Source organism: Balaenoptera borealis, assembly GCF_965194805.1.
Source record: "Balaenoptera borealis genome assembly, chromosome: 1".
NCBI classification, from domain to species: domain Eukaryota; kingdom Metazoa; phylum Chordata; class Mammalia; order Artiodactyla; family Balaenopteridae; genus Balaenoptera; species Balaenoptera borealis.
In genome coordinates this window covers 52,589,979-52,610,970 of record NC_138860.1, presented here as the reverse complement: position 1 = coordinate 52,610,970, position 20,992 = coordinate 52,589,979, and the positions used below count along the sequence as shown (strand labels likewise).

At 43.1% G+C, this 20,992-nt stretch overlaps 1 protein-coding gene across 1 annotated transcript in view; it reads right to left on the bottom strand.

Moving 5' to 3' along the window:
* SEC16B (SEC16 homolog B, endoplasmic reticulum export factor) overlaps positions 1–19,847 on the bottom strand; it is a 97,408-nt gene extending 77,561 nt beyond the window's left edge. Inside the window, 7 exon segments of the mRNA XM_082362606.1 lie at positions 12,843–12,924; positions 13,801–13,910; positions 14,698–14,763; positions 15,313–15,371; positions 17,094–17,190; positions 19,245–19,403; positions 19,406–19,847. Coding sequence (XP_082218732.1) covers positions 12,843–12,924; positions 13,801–13,910; positions 14,698–14,763; positions 15,313–15,371; positions 17,094–17,190; positions 19,245–19,403; positions 19,406–19,783 — 951 coding nt within the window. The 5' untranslated portion in view covers positions 19,784–19,847.
* Between the last annotated feature and the right edge of the window lie 1,145 nt (positions 19,848–20,992).

The window sequence follows — 20,992 nt, the reverse complement described above, 5'->3', positions numbered from 1 at the left end:
CAAACAGTGTATACTGGAGCACAACTTTCTAATCCAGAATACACCAAAAGAAAAAAGAAAGAGAAAAAATAAGAAAACCTATGTACTATGGGCTTTGATAGGAATGCAATAATAGTAGCCTTGTCTTCAAAATCATGAGCTGTAGAGACTGTAACAGAATTGCTTCTCAGTAACTAAGAAATAGAGAGCAAGCTGCTGATTTGTCAAGCTTGCCCCTTTTTGAGGAATATAAACATCTGTTATCTTTAGGATTCTGCAGATTTCTTTTAAACTGACATTCTTTTTTTTTAAATTTATTTTATTAAAGTATAGTTGATTTACAATGTTGTGTTAGTTTCTGGTGTACAGCAAAGTGATTCAGTGATACATACATATACATATTCTTTTTCATATTCTTTTCTGCTATGGTTTATTACAGGATATTGAATATAGTTCCCTGTGCTATACATCAGGACCTTGTTGTTTATCCATTCTATATATTGATATAATAGTTTGCATCTGCTAATCCCAAACTCCCAATCCATCCCTCCTCCACCCCTTCTCCCCCTCGAAACCACAAATCTGTTCTCTATGTTGGTCAGTTTTAAACTGACAATCTTATCTAATGATGTTATCTAGCCACAATTGGAGACTGGGTAGGGGCAGGTGGGGGGAATCTGCAGCTGGATAAATACAGCCAATTAAATGTCTGTGTAAATTAAGAAAAAAAGAAAAAAAAGGTTAAACATACACTTAGCACATGACCCAGAAATCCCAGTGTAAATAAAAACCTATGTCTATACAAAACTTATACATCAATGTTTATAGAAGATTTATTCACAATCACCAAAAATTGAAAATGATCAAGCCTCTATTAACTGGTGAAGGAAAAAACAAGTTGTGGTACATCCATATAATGAGATACTATTCCGCAATAACAAAAGAACAAACTACTGACTTTGTACAAACTACAAACTACAGGCAAAAACATGGATGAACTTCAGAAGCGTTTTGCAAAGTTGAAGAAACCAGACTCGAAAGGCTACGTGCTGTATGATTCCATTAATATGACGTTCTGCAAAAGACAAAACTATAGGGAGAGAAAACAGACCAGTGGTTTCCAGGGGCTGTAGGGGTAGGAGAAGGGAATTGATGACAAAGGGGCACAAGGGAACTTTTTGGAGGGATGGAAATGCAGGGCGGTGGCTACATGACTATATATGTCTGTCAAATTTAGAGCAAATTTTACTGTATGTAAATTATGCCTCAATAAACCTGACTTTTTAAAAAAAGTCAAGCCATGTATTGTTAAACACAAAAATAAATACATTTTCAAAATTAAGTGTCCACCTGGGTTCCTTAGAAAACAGAGCCTGATCAAAACATATCCCCTAGTACTACACTGCAATGCCAGGGAGGCAGGGGTGAGGGGAAAGCGGAGTGAATCACAGAAGAAGGAAGAGGAACCGCAAGGTGAGTGTTATCGATCCTGAACTGGTCACAGCTTCAGAGGGACATGCAGCTGGTTGTCATTCACACGGGGCCTCTCCAGAGAGGCCATATGGGACCCGAGGTACATCAAAGCAGCCATCGGGAAGAGGAAAGGCAAGCAATTTATCTCCTGTCTCTCATTTGTCCAAGCTTGTCCATGGGGGAGCTCCCCCACGTTTCTGGGTTGTGTTACCCAGACCCCCGCATATGGTTTCTGGGGAAGCCAGAGCTTCAGCAGCTCTCGCCCTGATGAGCAAAACAGCAGCCTTGCCTAAGATCAGCCCTATCCTTGGGGAAAGCATGAGACAATCAACAGTGTCAGGAGATGGACCCTAGGGACAGGGCCTGAGCTGTCCAGCTGCAGGGATGGGAGGAGTGTGACAAGTGGCCAAGGCCTGGGGCAGGTGGGGCTGGCTGACATAGGGAGGCCCATTAACTGGGTCTAGAGCAATGGGCTAAAATTAACACTCCATCTAAACTAATAGAGTACTTTAATTTTGTAGAGTATTCCACAGATACACTTAAGAAACCTCAAACAAACAATTTCTACCTATTAAATCTGTTCATGTGGTGATCTCACCGAACCTTCACATAATAAACAAAAGTTCAGATCTGTGAGGTTTAAGTACTGTATCAGGTGGAGATGTGTGTGCACAGCTCCCTACAGAAAGCAGACTTGGCACATCCAAATATGCCATCCTCTGAACAGATCATGGGGCTAATTCATGATCCACCTGTCGCAGCACAGATATAACCCTTCAGGAAACAATAAATTCTACTTAAAATTCAGAATCTAAAGACTGTGTCTCTAAACCTGCCCTCTAAAGTGTCAATGCAAAAGTGTTACAGTTCAGGGACCTGAAAAAGCTCAATTTTATTTTATAATGACTACATGTTTTGCTTTAAAAATGTTTACTATGTGCCTTTATGTGTATTATCTTATTTAATCCTCAACCCCAAGAGGTTGGGTATATTACTGTCCTCCTTACAGATGAGGGAACTAAGTCACAAAGATGTAAGTCATCTGCCCACAGCCAGTTAAGTGGCAGCGCCGGGGTGTGAATTCTGGGGTCTGATCCTAGAGCCCCATACTCTCAATCATTCATTCAACAGATATGTGAGTACCTGGCAGAATCTGGAGATACGGAGGTGCCACAGCACATGGCCCCTGCCTCCGTGGAGTTTATGGTCTATGGGAATGACAGGCATCGCACAAGTAGTTACAAGTAGATGAAGGAGAAGCAGAGAGGGTTATAGAAGTTCACACCCTATGCCTACTAAAAAGGCTACGGTACAAAGTATGTGGTCATATTGAGACAGACTGGGACCTGGGACCCTTTGCTGCAGTGCTTGCACCTGGACAAATGTCTCCTCGAGCAACAGACTACAAGGAAACTAATAAGGGACTAAAAATAACTGCACGCATGCACAGTTGGGGCCAATTATGAACAACAAGATACAAACAGACCAAAATTCCGACTGCCACTTCTGAGGTGTCAGGGGCAAAAGCCAGGTACTGTGCATGGTCCCTGCACACAGCACCACCAAGGGGGTGGGCAGACCACCTAAGCCACGCCTCTGGCCTGACCCATGGATCTGCCCCTACCCTCACCCCATTTACGGCACCAGCTCGCCCCGCCTCAGGGAGCGATCAAGGGAAACTGTTACTTGTTTCTGCTCCCTCGTGCTGCCTCAATTTCTTGTCTGGCATCATCAATTTCTATTGATTAAGGAGTCCAAGAACTCTGGTCGGTAACAATACTAACATCAACTATCAAGGTCAAATCTGTAAGTCCACATATTCAGGATAAAATATAAGCTAGGAAGCATTGGTATCTCTGGTACTATATAGATATAAGTACAGTGGTCATTTTCCAAGCCCAAGCAGGTTCTGATAAATAATTGTTTCCAATATGTTAATGGATTTACATGAGAAAAATATTACCCAGGCTTTAAAGTTCAGTGAAATTAATTATAATTTCATTTAATCATCTTCATTTTAAAAGAACAAAATATATAAATTCTGGTACTGCTTAGGAAAATTCAAGATTCCTGGTCATTTTAACAGTGAGATAGTTCATTCACATAGATGATTCCATGATAGATGGATAAACTTCATACTCTAGAATAAGGTTTCTAAGAAGCAATTTCCTGGCTTGTTTGAAGAGAGAGTTTGACATAGCCATAAGGAGCTCCAATTCTGGAGTCAGAGACACACCTGGACTGGATTCCGGGTCTGTCATTACTACATACATTAGGGCAGGGTTCTTAGATCTACAAGTCTTGATTTCTTCATCGGCAACATGTGATAAAAATGGTTCATACCTCAAAGGGTTGTTGCGAAGATTAGGTGAGAAGATGCCTGTAAAGTGCTTAGCACAGTTCTTGACCCATAATAAGCACCTAACATCTGTGAGCTGCCATTATTACTATTATTCTAAATGGTTTGCATATTGAAAGAAGCAGAAAGGGAAGAAATAGTAAATGGATGGTGTGTAAATGAGATGCTTGAAATATGTTAGGGAGCGTGGCCTCGGGGAACAGTTGATAACGGGAATGTCAGCAGAGTGGGAAGAACTAGAAAAATCCTATGTGCCCTCCTCATTGAAAAGGAGGGCAAATGGAAGCTGACAGCAGGTTAGTAATTTGTGTTTAAGAGAAGAGAGAACATCAGTGTGGATGATTAAAATCGTAATCTACCTCTGGCTTTCTCTCTTACCAGATCAGCACCTAGAACACGCCAAAGCAGAGTAGAAACAGCACAGACTAGCACGCGGTTCCACTCCGGTACTGCCTAACTGTGCTTATCCTACATCAACAGGTGTATGTGAGCCTCAGGTAAAGCAAACCTCAGTTTACGAGTCACATAATAAAAGCCACAAGATGCAAAGGGATCCAGATACTCTCTAAACAGGTGGTTTTACAGTTTTTAAGCCACAAAACCTTTTCTTAAGAAAAGCATGAATAAAAAAATAAAAACGTGCAGCTACTCAGGCCCCAGCAGCAGAAATGGAGTTCCAGAGCCCAAGCAGCTCAAGTCTACACCTGCAACCCCCCATCCCGAATGTGGCTCGGAAGCATAATCTGAAAGCCACTGATACCATCCCACCCCTCAACTTTTTTTTTTTTTTTTTGGCCATGCCACACGTCTTATGGGATATTAATACCGTGACCAGGGATTGAACCCGGCCCCGGCAGTGAAAGCGCCACGTCCTAACGACAGGACCGCCAGGGAATTCCTGCCCCTCAACTTTAGAGATGTGGAAAGTGAAGGTCAGAAAGGTGAGAGGACTTCCACAAAGTTGTAACCAGATGGGGACAGAGCTAAAACAGAATCCAACAGTTTTCTGATGGCCAGTCAGGTTCTCTTTTTACCACTGAACATTACCTTCTTGACTGACATACCAAAAAGATGAGGAGGAAAGTAAAACATGTTTGAGAAGAATGTGCCTCATCATAGGAAAAACATAAAAATGGAAGGCTGGCGAGCAATGAAGCCTGGCAGCTTGGGCTCCACTAATCTGCATATGAACGAAACACCACCTCCATCAATGGCTGACTAGTTACGAAAACCGTTTTTTGAACATTAAAACAAATTAAGCCAAAAAAAAAAAAAAAAAAAACCCTTCAGCAATTCCCTGAAGGTCCAGTGGTTAGGACTCAGTACTTTCACTGCCAGGGTCCGGGTTCGATCCTTGGTCGGGAAACTAAGGTCCCATAAGCCACAAGGTGCAGCCAAAAGAAAAAAAAACCCTTCACAGTGAATGCCTAACAGAATCACATTTACAACTATACTGCATATGAATGCACACAACTGTACTTTGGAGGAAGTTTAAGCCACATTAATGGGACTGTGAGGGAATGAAAAAGGGCTTGAATAGCCAATGAAATTAACTACAGTGACTAATGGATGAATTATAGTCATATGATACTGAGCATGATTTTGGTGTTCTGTTCACAGAACTCCAGCTTAAATCATCTGGTTGTACTTTAAAGGAGTCTGTATTCTAAAATCAAAGGTCAAGTTAAGTGCTTCCTTTTTAGACTTGTATGTTGTGAAGTTCAGAGTTCATATCAACACGGGTAAATTATTTTCTAAAGTACTATCACATCCCTCTATTTAAGACACCAGTGATGTAGATAGAGCCCTCAAAATCCAGCTCCTTCATGGCCTTCACAGTTTCCGTTTCCCACTGGTTAACTAGGCCTGAGTATACAGCCATACAACCCAACAGGGAGAAATCCTATGACTCTGCAGCCTGTGAGACCTCATTATTCTACATTGTGTTTACCCTTTAATTCCATAAAAGGAGGAATTATAGTATCTAGAGAGAAACTATCCAGTAGTTTGGCACAGATTATTTCCTGGCCTTATCTACATCACATCCCTTAAGAGCATCTCACTTCCTCCAGCTTAAAAACCGCTCCAATGTAAGGCTGGATGCGCCCTTCCTGGCAGTACTGAATTGCTGAGGACAGGCCTCGGGAGAAGAGGGGAAAGTTCTGGTCCTGGTATCATCCCCAGTACAGCTCCACGGCAGAGATATTCTTCAGGAGCAGAAGATTGGCCAGCACAGAAGCAATGGTTCCTCCAGCAAAACCCACCACCACAATCCTGCCCTCCCATGCCAGGCTGAGGGGAAAAGGAGAAGAAAAAAAGATTAAAAGGAAATGTACATTCACAGACATTAGGATGGCTACTATTTAAAAAAAGAAAAAAAAAACAGAAAATAAGTGTTGGCAAGGATTTAGAGAAATGGAACCCTCATGGACTGTTGGTGGGATTGTAAAATGGTGCAAATGCTATGGAAAACAGTATGTTCCTCAAAAAATTAAAAATAGAACTACCATATGATCCAGCAATCTCACTTCTGAGTCTATATCCAAGAGAAGTGAAAGCAGTGTCTTGAAAAGGTATTTGTACACCCATGTTTATAGCAGTACTATCTATAATAGCCAAGAGGTGGAAACAATCCAAATGTCCATCAACTGATGGATGTTTAAACAAAATGTGTTATATACATACAGTAGAATATTATTCAGCCTCAAAAAGGAAGGAAATCCTGTCACATGTTAAAACATGGATGAACCTTGAGGCCATTATGGTAAGTGAAATAAGCCATTAACAAAAAGACAAATACTGTATTATTCTACTTATATGGGGGTATCTAAAGTAGTCGAATTCATAGAAGCAAAGTAGAATCGCGGTTACCAAGGGCTGGGGAGAAGCGGGGAAAGAGGAGCTATTGTTTAATGGATACAGAATTCAGCTTTGCAAGAAGAAAAACTCATGAAGATCTGTTTCACAACAACGTAAATATACTTAACACTACTGAACTATACACTTTACAATGGTAAATGTAGCAAGTCTTTTGTTCTGTATTTTTTACCACAATAAAAAAACACAGAATGAGGGGAGAGAAAGCAATGTACATTAATTCAGAGAGACAAAGTAGGTTTTGGGGGTGGGGGGCAGTTGTGTAATGGGTACAGAGTTTTTGTTGGGGATGGTTACACAACATTGTGAGCATGTTTAATTGTATACTTACAAATGGTTAAAATGCTAAATATTAGGTTACTGTATATTTTACCACAATTAACAAAAAAAGCAACATGCATTAAACACCCAGCTGGGAATTCCTATTGACCTTACAAACTGGCAGGGGTGACCCATTCTACACCAATTTGTATTCCTCAGTAGGAAAATAAAAAAATAAGCTATAAGCAAGATAGTAGGGGGTCAGAGAAACTAGCCAGTCTTGTAAGGGAACCCACTTTAGAATCAAAGCTGTCTATTTAACTACTCAACTACTTTGTGGAAGGGAATCAGGTATAAACAGATATCATTCCAATGCTGAACAACTGAGTTTGAAAATTTTGAACGTAGGAAGCAAGAATAAGAATTCAGACACTCTCATGAAGCATCATTTGCTTTACACTAAGGCTTACTTTAGGACTCATTTAATTTATATACTTTTCTAGGGAATTTTGAATAATTGCCAAAATACTATTACCTGGAAGGCAAGAGAAGGGCATGTATTAGCAGTCCTCTGTCCTGGCTCTCCATTTAGTCAACACACTCTTACCTTTGCCTCCTGTCTAAGCACAGTAGTGGGCACAGTGGGCACAGGGGCTATAGAACCACATGGATCCCTTCTGTGGGCAAGCTGCTCTCTCTGCTTCTGTTTCTTCTACTTTAAACTAAGATAAACCACAAAACTGTGCTTACCAGGATGACACAAGAAATGAAGCTAACATTATCAGAGCCCTCCAGGGTCCCTGGTTGAAACAGAATGAGAATTGGTGTGGATACAGCAGTCCCATGAAATCTCCAGTGATTTTTTTTTTTTTTTTTTTTAATGAAACAAGTCAAGGGGCTTCCCTGGTGACGCAGTGGTTGAGAATCTGCCTGCCAATGCAGGGGACACGGGTTCGAGCCCTGGTCTGGGAAGATCTCACATGCCACGGAGTAACTAAGCCCGTGAGCCACAATTACTGAGCCTGCGTGTCTGGAGCCTGTGCTCCGCAACAAGAGAGGCCGCGATAGTGAGAGGCCCGCGCACCGCGATGAAGAGTGGCCCCCCCACTTGCCGCAACTAGTGAAAGCCCTCGCACAGACACGAAGACCCAACACAGCCATAAATTAATTAATTAATTAATTAATTTTTTTAAAAAAATAAAATAAAATAAAAAAATAAAACAAGTCAAGGAGACACCTATACTGGTGGCTGCTTCAGAAACCAGTAAGATCAAAAGAGTCTGTACCTTGTTGCTCAGTGAACTGGGAGACTGCCACCCCAGTAATTCTAACATCTGAACAATGATCTCCTCAAGAATTACCCACACCATGTATATAAAGTAGTTAGTGGGGGCAGGCATAGCTGAATTTAACACATGTATAATTTCTAAAACATTTGATATTTCCAACTAGAGAGTCCGCAGTCATTTTCTGGATATTTTCCAGTTGGCTATTTTGTTTCTGCTATATTTAAGCATTTCCTGATTTTCCCTCTGCTTCTATTCCTTTTCACCCACCCACTCAGCTGTTCTCGTTGATGCCGGTGCCTACAGGAAAAGTGAGCAGCAAAGACAAAAGAGAAGCAAGGCCAGAAGGAAGACAGAGGTCTGGAAAGGTTTCTGCAGAGCCCCAGGTCTAGCCCACTCGGGAGGACCACTGCATGTACCTGCGGAGAGCCTCCAGGAAGATATCTCCTTCCACGGTATCAATGACCACGTTCACCCCGCCACTGCCCACCAGCTTCCCTACTGCTTCCTTCAGGCTGCCCTGACCGTAGCTCACGATGGACTGTGCACCCCTCTGCATCGCCAGCTTGCACGGCTATAGCTATTACCTACATAAAGAACACAATGCTTCTGATGGTCCAGAATACGTACCAAGAAGGCTCACCCCACCCACCCAGCCTCCAACTAAAGAAGGAAACCAGTGTGACCTCACTGTCCTAGCATCAGCCTCAACCCAACACATAAGGCCCGTCACACAGCACCATCACACTGGCCCCTCCATACTCACTGGCAACGTGATCCACATTTCCAGGAATCCGGAACCCCAGCGGGTCTAGCTAGGCGACAGTTCAGGAGACACTCACAAATTATTCTCCAAATGCAAATTAAAACCACCATTTATTGAGTACCCACTATGAGTCAAGTAGTAAGGACACAAGCTAAATAACAAGCTTAGAGTCAAAAAAGCAAGATCCAGCAGTATGATGGGGGAAGTACAGAGGGGTCCAGAAGTGCAAGCTAGAGGTATCTAACCTCGATCTACAAGATCAGGAAAAACTTCTCAGAGGGTAAAACATGATTCAATGGAAAGATCTTGAAGTCAGACAGACCTGAGTTCAAATCCTGGCTATGCTACTAACTAGCTGTATTACCTAAGGCAAAGTACTTAGTAAGAACTAACACTTACATGGTGCTTACTATGTGCCCAACACTATTCTAAATGCTTTACATATATTAATAAATCATTTAATCTTAATATCCCAATAATATGCATATTATTATTATCCCCATTTTAAAGATGAAGAAACTGAGGCAAAAGAAGTTAAGTATCTTGCCCAAGGTCACACAGCTCATGGGAGGCAGAACTGGGAGCCAAACCCAGGTAATTCATCTCTAGAGTTCATGCTTTTAACCTCTATTTTGCCTGCCAACTTCTCTAAGTTTCAGTTACCCCATCCATAAAATAAGATACATTTTTAAAATTAAATGGAATACTGTATATAAAGCACTTGGAAAACAAAGTGTTGGATAAATTGAATCTATTGTTACACATATGCAATTGTTTATTCTATTTAAACCTCATAAGAACATTATGGGGGAGGTACAGTTACTCCTATTCTGTAGATGGAAACAAAGACCCAGGGAGGTTAAGTATAGGGTCGGCCAAAAAGTTCGTTCGGTTTTAAGTAAAAATAAAAGACACATTTTTCATTTTCATGAAGAACTTTACTGAACAATGTATTCACTAACCGAACAAACTTCTTGGCCAACCCAATAATTAAGCCAGGATCATCCAGGTAGTAGGTGATAGAACAACAATTCAAATCCAATGCTGCTGATTCCAAAGCCCATGCTTTCCCACCCCATCACCCTGGGAGAAAGCCATGCCTAAGGCCTGCCAAAGATGGCATAGATGGCTGTGGGTGATACTGTGAGAAGGTCTGGGGTATGGAAGTCTCCAGAAAATCTTCAGACACTCAAGAATTGCCTAGAGGTGCCATATCCCTGGGCAGCATCCACCAGCCCAAGCATTTTGGGCCCAAGGTGACATTCAGAACGTGCATTCAAACACCCAAGAACATCTGTGCCCTTAAAAAATTCCAAACTCACCCATAACTATTTGAAACTGAAAGCTACCCTCAAATACTCCCCCCGTGGAACCCTCAAACATCTGCATTTCACTGACTGCTATCAGCACACAGTGCCATAGAGAGCAGACACCAGTCGAGGGTCAGGCACCTGATTCCAACCCCAGGATTCTCTGTAGGTCCCAGTGAGGCCTGCTGTGAATCATTTTCTCTCTTGGTGCCTCACCTTCTTTGTCTGTGAAATAGGGATAATAAACACTTGCATTCCCCATCTCCCAAGTGGTCTGTGAGGACCAAGGGTAAGATAATTGCTGTGGAGGCAATGTGAAAGCAATATGAAATACTGTGAATGAAAGGTGTTCTCAAAATGACCTGTTCCAAGTAGGTGGCATGATGACATTATTTTTCTGTTTGTTTTTGCTTAAAACCATTATTGCTGCTAAAGAAAATACAGCTTAGGTTAATTTTAATATCTGAATTAAAGTAAATTTTTCTCTCTACTTAACTTCCTATAACTATTTAAAACAAATGGTAGGGACTTCCCTGGTGGTGCAGTGGATAAGACTCCACGCTCCCAATGCGGGGGTCCTGGGTTTGATCCCTGGTCAGGGAACTAGATCCCACATGCATGCCGCAACTAAGGAGCCCGCCTGCCACAATAAGGAGCCCACCTGCTGCAACTAAGACCCAGTGCAACCAAAAAAAAAAAGTAGAAGAATCTCCTTTTAAAAAAAATTAAAAATAAATAAATAAAACAAATGGTACAGTTTTATCTTCCCAGAAATGTTAAATAGTCAATGGTTCTAGACAATGAGACTAACTGTGGTCTCCCCCCTAAGAGAGGTGCTAAAAGCCCTCACTTTTGAGTTGAAATGTGTTAATACTCCATGAAGAGCCTCCTGGTATCTAAGACTGCTTTCAGAACTCACATGTCCTTCCCAAAAGAAAGTCAATGTGAGAAAAGAGAGCTGCCACCTGGAGAAATTCCACGTCAGTCCAATTATCACCAAACCTGTATAGCATCTTGGCGCCTCTGGATATCCCAACCGCAGGCTACACAGGAACCTCACACTCAGCACATCCAAAACTGAACTCACCATGTCCTCCTGGGTTCTCAGTCCCAACAAATGGCAAATCCCCAAGTGCACCTAGTTTGCGCCTTCCCACTCAATGTCTAATAATAACAGGATCCCTTTTTAAGGGATCCTCCATGACATACCATGCCCTCAAACAGGCACATGGCACGAGTGACCTCAATATTCCCATAACCACCCAATGAGAAAGCATTATTGTACAAATGAGGAAACTGAAGCTATTAAGCCAGAGACAGAGCTAGAATTCGCCCCTAGGTCAGGCTAATGTCAAAGTCCTTGTTCCTTCAACTATATCAGGATGCTCCCCAGTCACCAAATTCTCTATTTTCTTCTACTTTGGTATCTCTCTGATCATCGCCTCCAGTGCCTTGTTTCAAGTATCATCACCTCTGGCTTGGATTGCTCCAGGAATCTATCCTATTGCCTCTGACCTTGCCCCTATCCCTCATCCCCACTGCTACCAAAGTGAGCTTTGCAAAATGCAAAGACGATCATGTCACTTCTCTACAAAATCCTCAATAGCTCCTGCAGCTTCCAAGAAATGTTCAAATTCTTCAGTGCCTCATGATCTTATCTCTGCCCCCCTCCCTACAGTCATCTCCCACTGTTCCCCACACACATCCTTTGCTCCACAGATGCTATTTGCAATTCCCTGAATGCATCACATTAGTACCTATGTCCCTGTCTTCTAATATGTCCTCCCACCACTAAAATGGCCTTCCCTTCCCTTCTTCCTCTATTCAACTGCTATCAGTCCTGCAAAAGTCAGCTTAAATGTCCACCTCCTCCAAGAAATCCTTCTTCTCTAATACCCGCAGCCTCTGAGAAAAGCCCCTGTAGAGAGGTGGGTCTTTCTTTCATGTATTTATTCATTCATTCAAGAAATAATTATTGAGTGCCTACTAAGGTCTCGGCACCATGCTAGGTGCTGGGACTGCAATAATGAATCAAACAGACACTACTCCTGCCTTGATGGGGATTACAGTCTAGTGGGAGGGACACATTGATCTAATAATGACACAAGTAAAGGATTCACCACATGCTATGAAAGAGAAGTACAGGATGCTATGAGACCACATACAAATAGTCCAGGGGAGGGGAAAAACGTCTCCTGAGGGATAAAGAATACTTCTCCAAAAAAGCGACACCTGAGTTTAAATTTGAAGTTCGGGGGGGACAGTTTAGAGCATTATAGGTAGAAGGAATAGAATCTTCAGAGGTTGTGAAGCGAATTGAACCTTGCCACGTTCTAGTAACTTAGAAGGATGAGTGGTTTACTCCTAAGTCCCCTCACTAGTCTGCAAGCAAATAGATGGCAAGACCCTACTCTAGGTTACTTTACATCCCCAGTAACTTGCACATGATTTCTAATAAATAAATGAATATATTCCATGTTTGAAAACAAGAGGTATGATATTTTTTAATGGAGAATCAAACATGCAAATACCTTGGCCTGAAGAACATTTCCTGCCACTTCAATCACGGCAAGGCCTGTGGCTCCAGCTGCTGCTGTCACTAAAACAGTTTCTCTGTGCCAGAGAAAGATGAGCGCTACTCAAGAAATCAAAAATCATCCAATGGTATGATTTCACGAACATTTTGAAGCTAGGACATTTTCAAGCAAGAAGAGAACTGAGAGGCCATTTCATTCGACCCTTCATGTACATGTACACATATATGTATGCTCTCCAGCTTCTCAGGCTGGGTTATGTATGTAGATCAGTGCTAATTTAGTCCAGTCTTGAAGACTTCCCAAGTAAGGGTCCTTAATCTCTCTAGGTAGTCTTTTCCTCATTCCAGTGGCAGCCTTCCTTTGCACTACCACTCCAATTTCTGCTTCATAAATTCTGTCCTCAAATCATTCTCCTACTAAACACTGCCAAATTTTAGAAGGTAACAGCCACTGCTCAACTAAGCCCATCTCCCTGGATCAATTCTGAGGCTCTCTGAAAAGAGCAAGAACCTGTAGTTACGCTCCAGGTAAAGTGGGAAACTCAGCACCTCTGAGTTTGAAATATCCCAGTTAGGTACACCCAACCAAGCCTCACAGAAACAAATACCACAGGCCTCCATTAGAACTAGGGTGAAGCGAGTTTAAATAAACCAGCTCACTAAAATGTAAAGTTTTCTAGGAGGTGATATCCAGAGGGGTCAGACTTGAGGGACAGATTTCTCCAAATACATATTGGCCAAGTTCACAGTCTACCATTCCCTCTCTGACAAAAGGATATCCCCACTGTCACCAGGCTCCAATCTTGGGTCACTCGTTACCTTCCTTCGGCCTTTCCTCAGATAAACATGAGGTTAAGGGTCAGGGAAGGGAAAGGAAGGGGCAAGGTCTTGGTGGACACTTCTGGTATCAGAGAAGGTACCATCTAGCCCTCTATTGTCTACACAGTCCTCACCCAGGCTGGGTACGGGCCCGACGCTCCAGGGCCAAAGTAGCAGTGCCATAAGATACCGGCAGGGCAGCAGCTTCTCGGAGGGGAACCCTTTCTGGAATCTGCCACAGTGCCTATAAAAGAGATAACAGTGACTTAGAGATTAAGCACCTGTACCTGTTCATAAAGGCTGCTCAATATGTGTTATGATTTGATTTGCAAAGAGCAACACATGTCAGGAACCAAGCCCAGTGGAAGTCAAGACCAAGCAAGCAGTGGCCAAGATCAAGACTTGCGTGCATCACTCTTCGAAAATCCTAAGGCTGGCATCTGGATCAGGAAGGAACCAGCTTATAGAGAAGGTAACACAGGCCACTGTAGTATAATGAGTGAACTGGATGGCATAAAAATTTTACCTCAAATAAAGCTGTTTTTTAAAAAAATGTACCGTTCACCACTAGGGGGCATCATTCACATCCTGCACAAACATACCCCACCCCACGCCCACCCCATGCCCACCCTGGCTGGCAACGTTCCCAGGACTCTTTCTTTCACAAGCTTGATGTGGGGAAGAAACCCATTACATCTAGCTCAATGCCCCAAACCAGTTTTTCTACCAAAACCACCTAACTATGGTCCAGTTGGAGAGCCAGTCGGTTGCTCCGGGGCTCAGAAAACAAAATGCCCTTCTTCATTAAACCACTCCACACAAACAAACCTCTGTGCAACTGTTGTCACACCGATATAAAAAAGGAGTTTAGCATTTGAAAGAAAGAAGTGCTTGGCTGAGAAACAAGATATAACCAAAAGAAGACAAAGAAAGAGAGGGAAAGGAGAAGAAAGAATGATGGATAGATGAAAAGTAAAGAAAAGAAAGCAGAAAAAAAATCTCCAAGGATTAGTATTGAGAGGTAGGGCTACCTTGTGGTCAATGATGCATTCTGCAGCCATACCATTAAAGCCACTCACGCCAATAACTCCATCTCCCTGAAGGGAAAATACCATTAAGGGTATGTTCAAATGCATGCCCTTGCTATTTATCCCTTCCCGAATTAATCCAAAAAAGAAAGAAATCTTTCCTTCTGACCCACTAAGACACAGGTTCCCTTAATTATCTGTTCAGTGTTACTGTTTAGTAAATAATTCAGCCATTTTCTCACTACCCCCATCAGGTGGCCAAGCCAATCTGAGCACATTTTCGACAATGATAGGATGCGGCAAGGAAAAGACTGATATGAATTAGAATCCCAGTGTTCATTTCTTTCACATGAGACTGAAACTTGAGAATTCTCTATCCTCTCAGTAACTAAAAATCCAGGTGCTGCCTTTTATTAGTAATAAAAAATTTAACGAAGCCAGGAACTTCCACAGACTTCCTTCCCTCAATTCAGAATTAGTTTCTCCCTGCTCCGTCTCGTTTTCCCTTTGGTGTCTGCTGGCAAAGTCCAGGAGAAGCAAGACCCTTTGGCTACAAATGAGGTTAGCACATTTCTCATAGTTACCCACACATCAATTCCCTAGATTCAACTAATTTACCTCTTTCACCGTGCTGACATCTGTGCCTGTCTCCAATACTGTCCCAGAAAACTCCATTCCTAAAGCAAATTGTTTAAAGATTAGGTTATCTGCAAAGCCCAGCACAAGAGAGATGAGAAAACCCTGATCAACAGGCTGTCCTATGAGTATTCTGGAGCTGTGAGGGTTTATGTTCCCCCCACCCAGGAAGAAGGGTAAGAGTGTTGTACCCAAAGCACAGCAAAGTGAACTAAGATTTCATGATAACAACCTGAAAAGCTATAGTAGTCCCATTCTTACCGTGACACAAATGAAAATTTTAAGAATGGGCAAAAGCACAGAGAATCACAGGTACACAAGTACTTTTGACCTTGATCACTGGGGCCTTGGGTTCCTACAGCACCCCAATGACAAATTCATCATATTGTATTTATCTGTTTCCACGTCTCCTCTTCTGAACTATGAGGCCCTCGAGGACATGAACTATATTTATTCATATAGTACTTGGCTCAGTTGGATGAATTGGTGTTGTCTGCCCTTTCCTCTTCCACCTCCAAAATTTCTGAATTCAATTATCATATATTTCCCACTTGAGCCGCCAGAAGAATAACTCAATTGAGTATGACATCTTCCCCCCATCCAGCATTTCAAAAAATACAAACAGAAGGAAATGTTTCCAATTGTTGAGACTTAACCAAGTACCCTAAGGCCAAAACACAGCAACTGTTTTGCAATCACTGTATCCCTAATAGTATATATCTGTATAAAATATACATGTACTGTATATTTACAGTATATAACTATATATGACATATATATATACAGATATATACTAAACTATACTTATATCTCTTTTAATAAATTTCAGCAACAAAAATCAGTCATTGGTCCACATATTCAGGATCTAAATGTAATCAGATTGGGCATAATGCAAATCAGAGAGCAGGCTGCTAAGAAATGTATAAACTGTTTCTTTCTGATCCTCTGGTATTAGGTTTCTTTGGGAATGTATTCGTGAGGACTGAGAGTTTTAGCTGCAACCAGATGTTTATGATCCTTCAGGGTAAAAACAAAATTGAGGCACTGTCAAGGAATGAAAGGGCCATGCTAATCTTCTCTGTATCGTTCCAATTTTAGTATATGTGCTGCCGAAGCGAGCACAAGGAATGAAAGGGAATGACTACGGCCAATGATGGTTCTGATCAGGATTCTGGTGAGCATAATGATATGTAAAATTGTATTTGTTCGTTTACGCATTTTTAAAGTATTTATTGAGGGGTGGATGAAATAAGTGAAGGGGATTCAGAGGTACAAATCTTCAGTTATAAAATAAAAAGCCACAGGGATGTAATATATAGCATAAGGAATATGGTCAATAATATTGTAATAACTTTGTATGCGACACATGGTTACTGGACTTACCATAGTGATCATTTCATAATGTATGCAAATGTCACATCACTATGTAGTACACATGAGACTAACATAACATTGTACGTCAACTATATTTCAATCAATCAATCTATCAAGTATTTATTGAGCATCTACTATGAGCCAGATACGAGAGTACTAATGGGGCCGGGGGTGGGGGGAGGGCAATAATGTTGAGCAAGACAGTAATAGAACCTTCCCTCACAGCACTTGCAATCTAGTGATTCTAATTAGTAGTGAGGCTGACATATCTGAGACACCACTGACAGCAGGCAGACACCACCATCGTAGTGCCCAAGATGAAGCACATGGTTCTGAAAACACTTTATATCTTCTTTTTTTGAAGCAGTCACTTGGCCCTTCCTACTCACCAGGTGTGAAGGGAAGTTGGGGCCTTTCCTGATACTGATCACGACAGGCCAAAATATCAGCAAAGTTAACCCCACAGAAATGGACATCAACTCTGACCTGCAAAGGAAATAGAGCAAAAAGGCAGAGCAGTACACATGTCTGCAGACAAAGTTCATTCAATTATACCATAATATTTACTGAATTTACTGAATGCCTACTATATGCCAGGTACTGAACTAAGTACCAGTGTACATTCATGAGGCAGAATGGACAAGGTCCCTGACCTCATGGAGCTAAGAGTATAGCAGAGAAGACAGACATTTACCAAATAGTTATGAGGATTTATGTGTTAAATTACAACTCCTACACAAAATGTTAAAGATAGAAATACATGGTGCCATGAAAGCACATAATGGGGAGATTTGACCTTTGGGGGAAGTAAGGAGAATCCCCTGTGAAAGTAACACTTGACCTAAGAACAGCTAGGAGTTAACTATTCAAAATAGTGGGGTAGGGAGCCTGGCACAGACAAAAGCAATGGCATGTGCAAAGGCCCGGTGGTGGGGACAAAAGAAAAACCAGCTTAGTGCACAAAGAAGAGAAAAAGATGGGGCTAGAGAGCAAGGCCCACAGCATCTGAGGGTTTGTAGGGTTTGTTGGGGATCTTAATCTTTAGCCTAGGAACAGTGGAAGCCATTAAAAGATTTTAAGCAGAGGGTAACATGATCAGCTGTTTTGGGAATCAGGAATTCTAGAAGCTAGAACAGGATTCCCCAGCTTATGTGTTTCATGACAGAGCTAGAGCAGAGGCAGGCCTGCAGCAATTTCTCTGGACCTTGTTAAGCAGTGGTTCTCAAAGTGTGGTCCCCAGACCACCAGCTTCAGTGTCACCTGGCAACTTGTTAGACGTTCAAATTCTCAGCCCCTGACCTACTCAATCAGAAACTCTGGGGACAAAGCCCAGCAATCTGTTTTGGCAAGGTAATTCTGATGCAGCCTGGAGTTAAAGAACTACTGTCATAGACCAACCCAACTCAACAGGGCTTGGGATCACAGGAGGAAATGAAGGCTGAGAGACAGAATCGGTGACATTCGTTTATTTATTTGTTTGCTTACATTTCCCATATCATACAGAGGTGACCTTATTTATGAGAAGATATTTTATGGGCAAAATGGATTCATTCAACAATATTTTAAGCATCTGCCACATGCCAGGCACCCTTCCAGACTATGGGGATTTAACGATGGATAAATTCTCATAGTCCCAGCTCTCAGGAGCTAATTTCTGACACAGCAGTCCGGACAAATAACTGAACAAAGGAGCCCAGCCCTCAAGCCTATGCACATTGTGTGCATGACACAGTTGCTGACATGTACAGCACCTATAAATCCTCAAGCCACTCCACCTTGATTCAAGGTGAACATCTTTCAGCATGTGAATCCCAGAAAGCAGACTGGCTGCTGTCCTGCGCTCACCCAAATAATCTATTTAGTCACAGGGTCCGTGTTAGTGACACTTCAGGGCTGCAGTCACATTTCTCCCTCTCACCAGCGGTCCCCAACCCTGAGACTCACTGCCTGCTTCACCTTGTCAGAGGTTCTCATTCTCCACGCCAGATGCCAGTGTTACCAAGTGGTCAACAGGCAAAGCCCATTTTCCACCACCCTAAATGTGGGTAAATGCCCACAACCCTAATATAACCCCACCCACCCCAAATCACTGCAGTACACCAGGGGAGGGAACAAGGCACATTATCATGTAAATAGCGTTAGCGGCTGGCTGGGGGGGAGGAGGGAGGGCAGATAATTAGATGCTGATATTGAAGAAGAGGAAGCAAAGCATGGGGTCCATTTATCTGTGCTAAATCAATAACTTGCAGGTGGTTATGCAAAGTCGTGTGCAAATCAGAATTCTCTATTTCTGAGGCAACAGCTCTGGGGACTTCTACATTTGTGTTTTGGGGAACAATCTTCCTTTTGCGCTTCGGCCTTCTTGTGACCCCAGAAAGGGCCTTTCTAGAAGCCCAGCACGAAGTTGCGCTCCAGTCTCGCGGGCGCCCCCTAGCCGAGCACTGGGGAACTCAGTTCCGGTCGGGAGCCCGCGGGGCTTGGGTGGTGGCCGCGGAGAAGGGGGCGTCTAGGGGGTCCCGGGGCCAGGCCAGTCACCCTACCTCGTGGGGCCGGAGATGGCGGGAGACCGCCTCCTCAATGGTCAGGGGCTGCTTCAACTCGGCGCAGAGCGCGGCGCGGTAGTGCCTGCCGCAGCCCTGCCCGGCCCTCCCGCAACACGGAACAAAGGGTCGAGTTGCTGGGGGCGAGCCGGTTAACGCCTCTGGGGGCTCGGTGGTGAGTCAGGGCCACACCTGCAGAGCCACGCCCGAGGCAAGTACCGCCCCCACGCCGCCACCGACGCCTGGGCCCCGCGCAAGTGTCGCCAGAGGGGGAGGTCCGAGCGCGGCCGGAAGAGCAGGACGCCGCCCGCCCCGCCCCGGGCGCCGGAGACTCGCGACCCGACCCAGGCTGGCGGCAGCGGCCGGGACCGCGCCACGGGCCAGTCCCACCCGCGGAGGTGCCGCGCTTCTCCCGGGCGCCCGGGCCCCCTGGTCCCCTGGGGCCCCCTGCAGCTGGAGCCCACTGTGGGGTTGGGAGCGGGGATGGAGGAAGACGAGTAAATAGAAACAGATTCCCGGAGATTATCCTTTGTTGGCATTTTTGTAGCAAATTCAGGAGACCTTAAAAACCACACTTGGCGGTTCTTATACAGAGAACAAACTAGTGGTTAATAGTGGAAGGGGGGGTGAGAAGAGGGGAAAGATAGGGGAAGGAGATGAAGAGGTACAAACTACTAGGTATAAAATAAATAAGATGCAAAGATGTAATGTACAGCACAGGGAATACCGCCAATATAACTTTAAATGGAGTATAATCTAGAAAAATGTTGAATCACTGTGTTGTACACCTGAAACTAATATAACCTTGTAAATCAACTACTTCAATAAGACAATGTATAAATAAATAATTAGGGGTTGGGGGGGTCCTCTGCATGTGTGAAATCCTAAATGCATAAAGGCTTTAATGTCTACCTTCAACATCTTATTAGGATTCAATTCTTGTTATTAATTTTCTCACACTTACTGGACCACTTACTTACACTAAAACTGTACAGTTACTAGTAATCCAGTGTTAAATGATTCTACACGAATCCAAAGAGTACTTCCAATTCAAGTCAGGCCAAAACACCTATGTTCTGCGTGACACGTAGTAGATGCTCAACAATTGATTCAAGGACAGTGTACCTGGGTGAACAGGTGCACTCTGGGAAAACTGAAAACATAACAGTGTAATCTGTGAAAAATTGTAAAACTGGGCAGGTCTCTGTTGCAACAGTAGCCAAATATTTATATACTAGCAATATAAAAGAATGTTATCCTGGGAAGAATGTTTCACTTGACAGATAGCTTTTAAAGACAGTCTGGTACTTCCCTGGTGGTGCAGTGGTTAGGAATCCACCTGCCAATGCAGGGGACATGGGTTCAATCCCTGGTCTGGGAGGATCCCACATGCCGCAGAGCAACTAAGCCCGTGCGCCACAACTACTGAGCCTGCACTCTAGAGCCTGTGAGCCACAACTACTGAGCCCGTGTGCCACAACTACTGAAAGGCGTGCTTCTAGAGCCCATGTTGCACAAGAGAAGCCACCTCAATGAAAAGCCCGTGCACTGCAACAGAGTAGCCCCAGCTCACAACAACTAGAGAAAGCCTGCATGCAGCAACGAAAACCCAACACAGCCAAAAATAAATAAATAAATTTATTTAAAAAAAAAAAAAAGACAGTCTGATATCTTTAAAAAGACATCTGGTCAGGGAATTCCCTGGCAGTACAGTGGTTATGACTCCGTGCTTCCACTTCAGGTGGCCA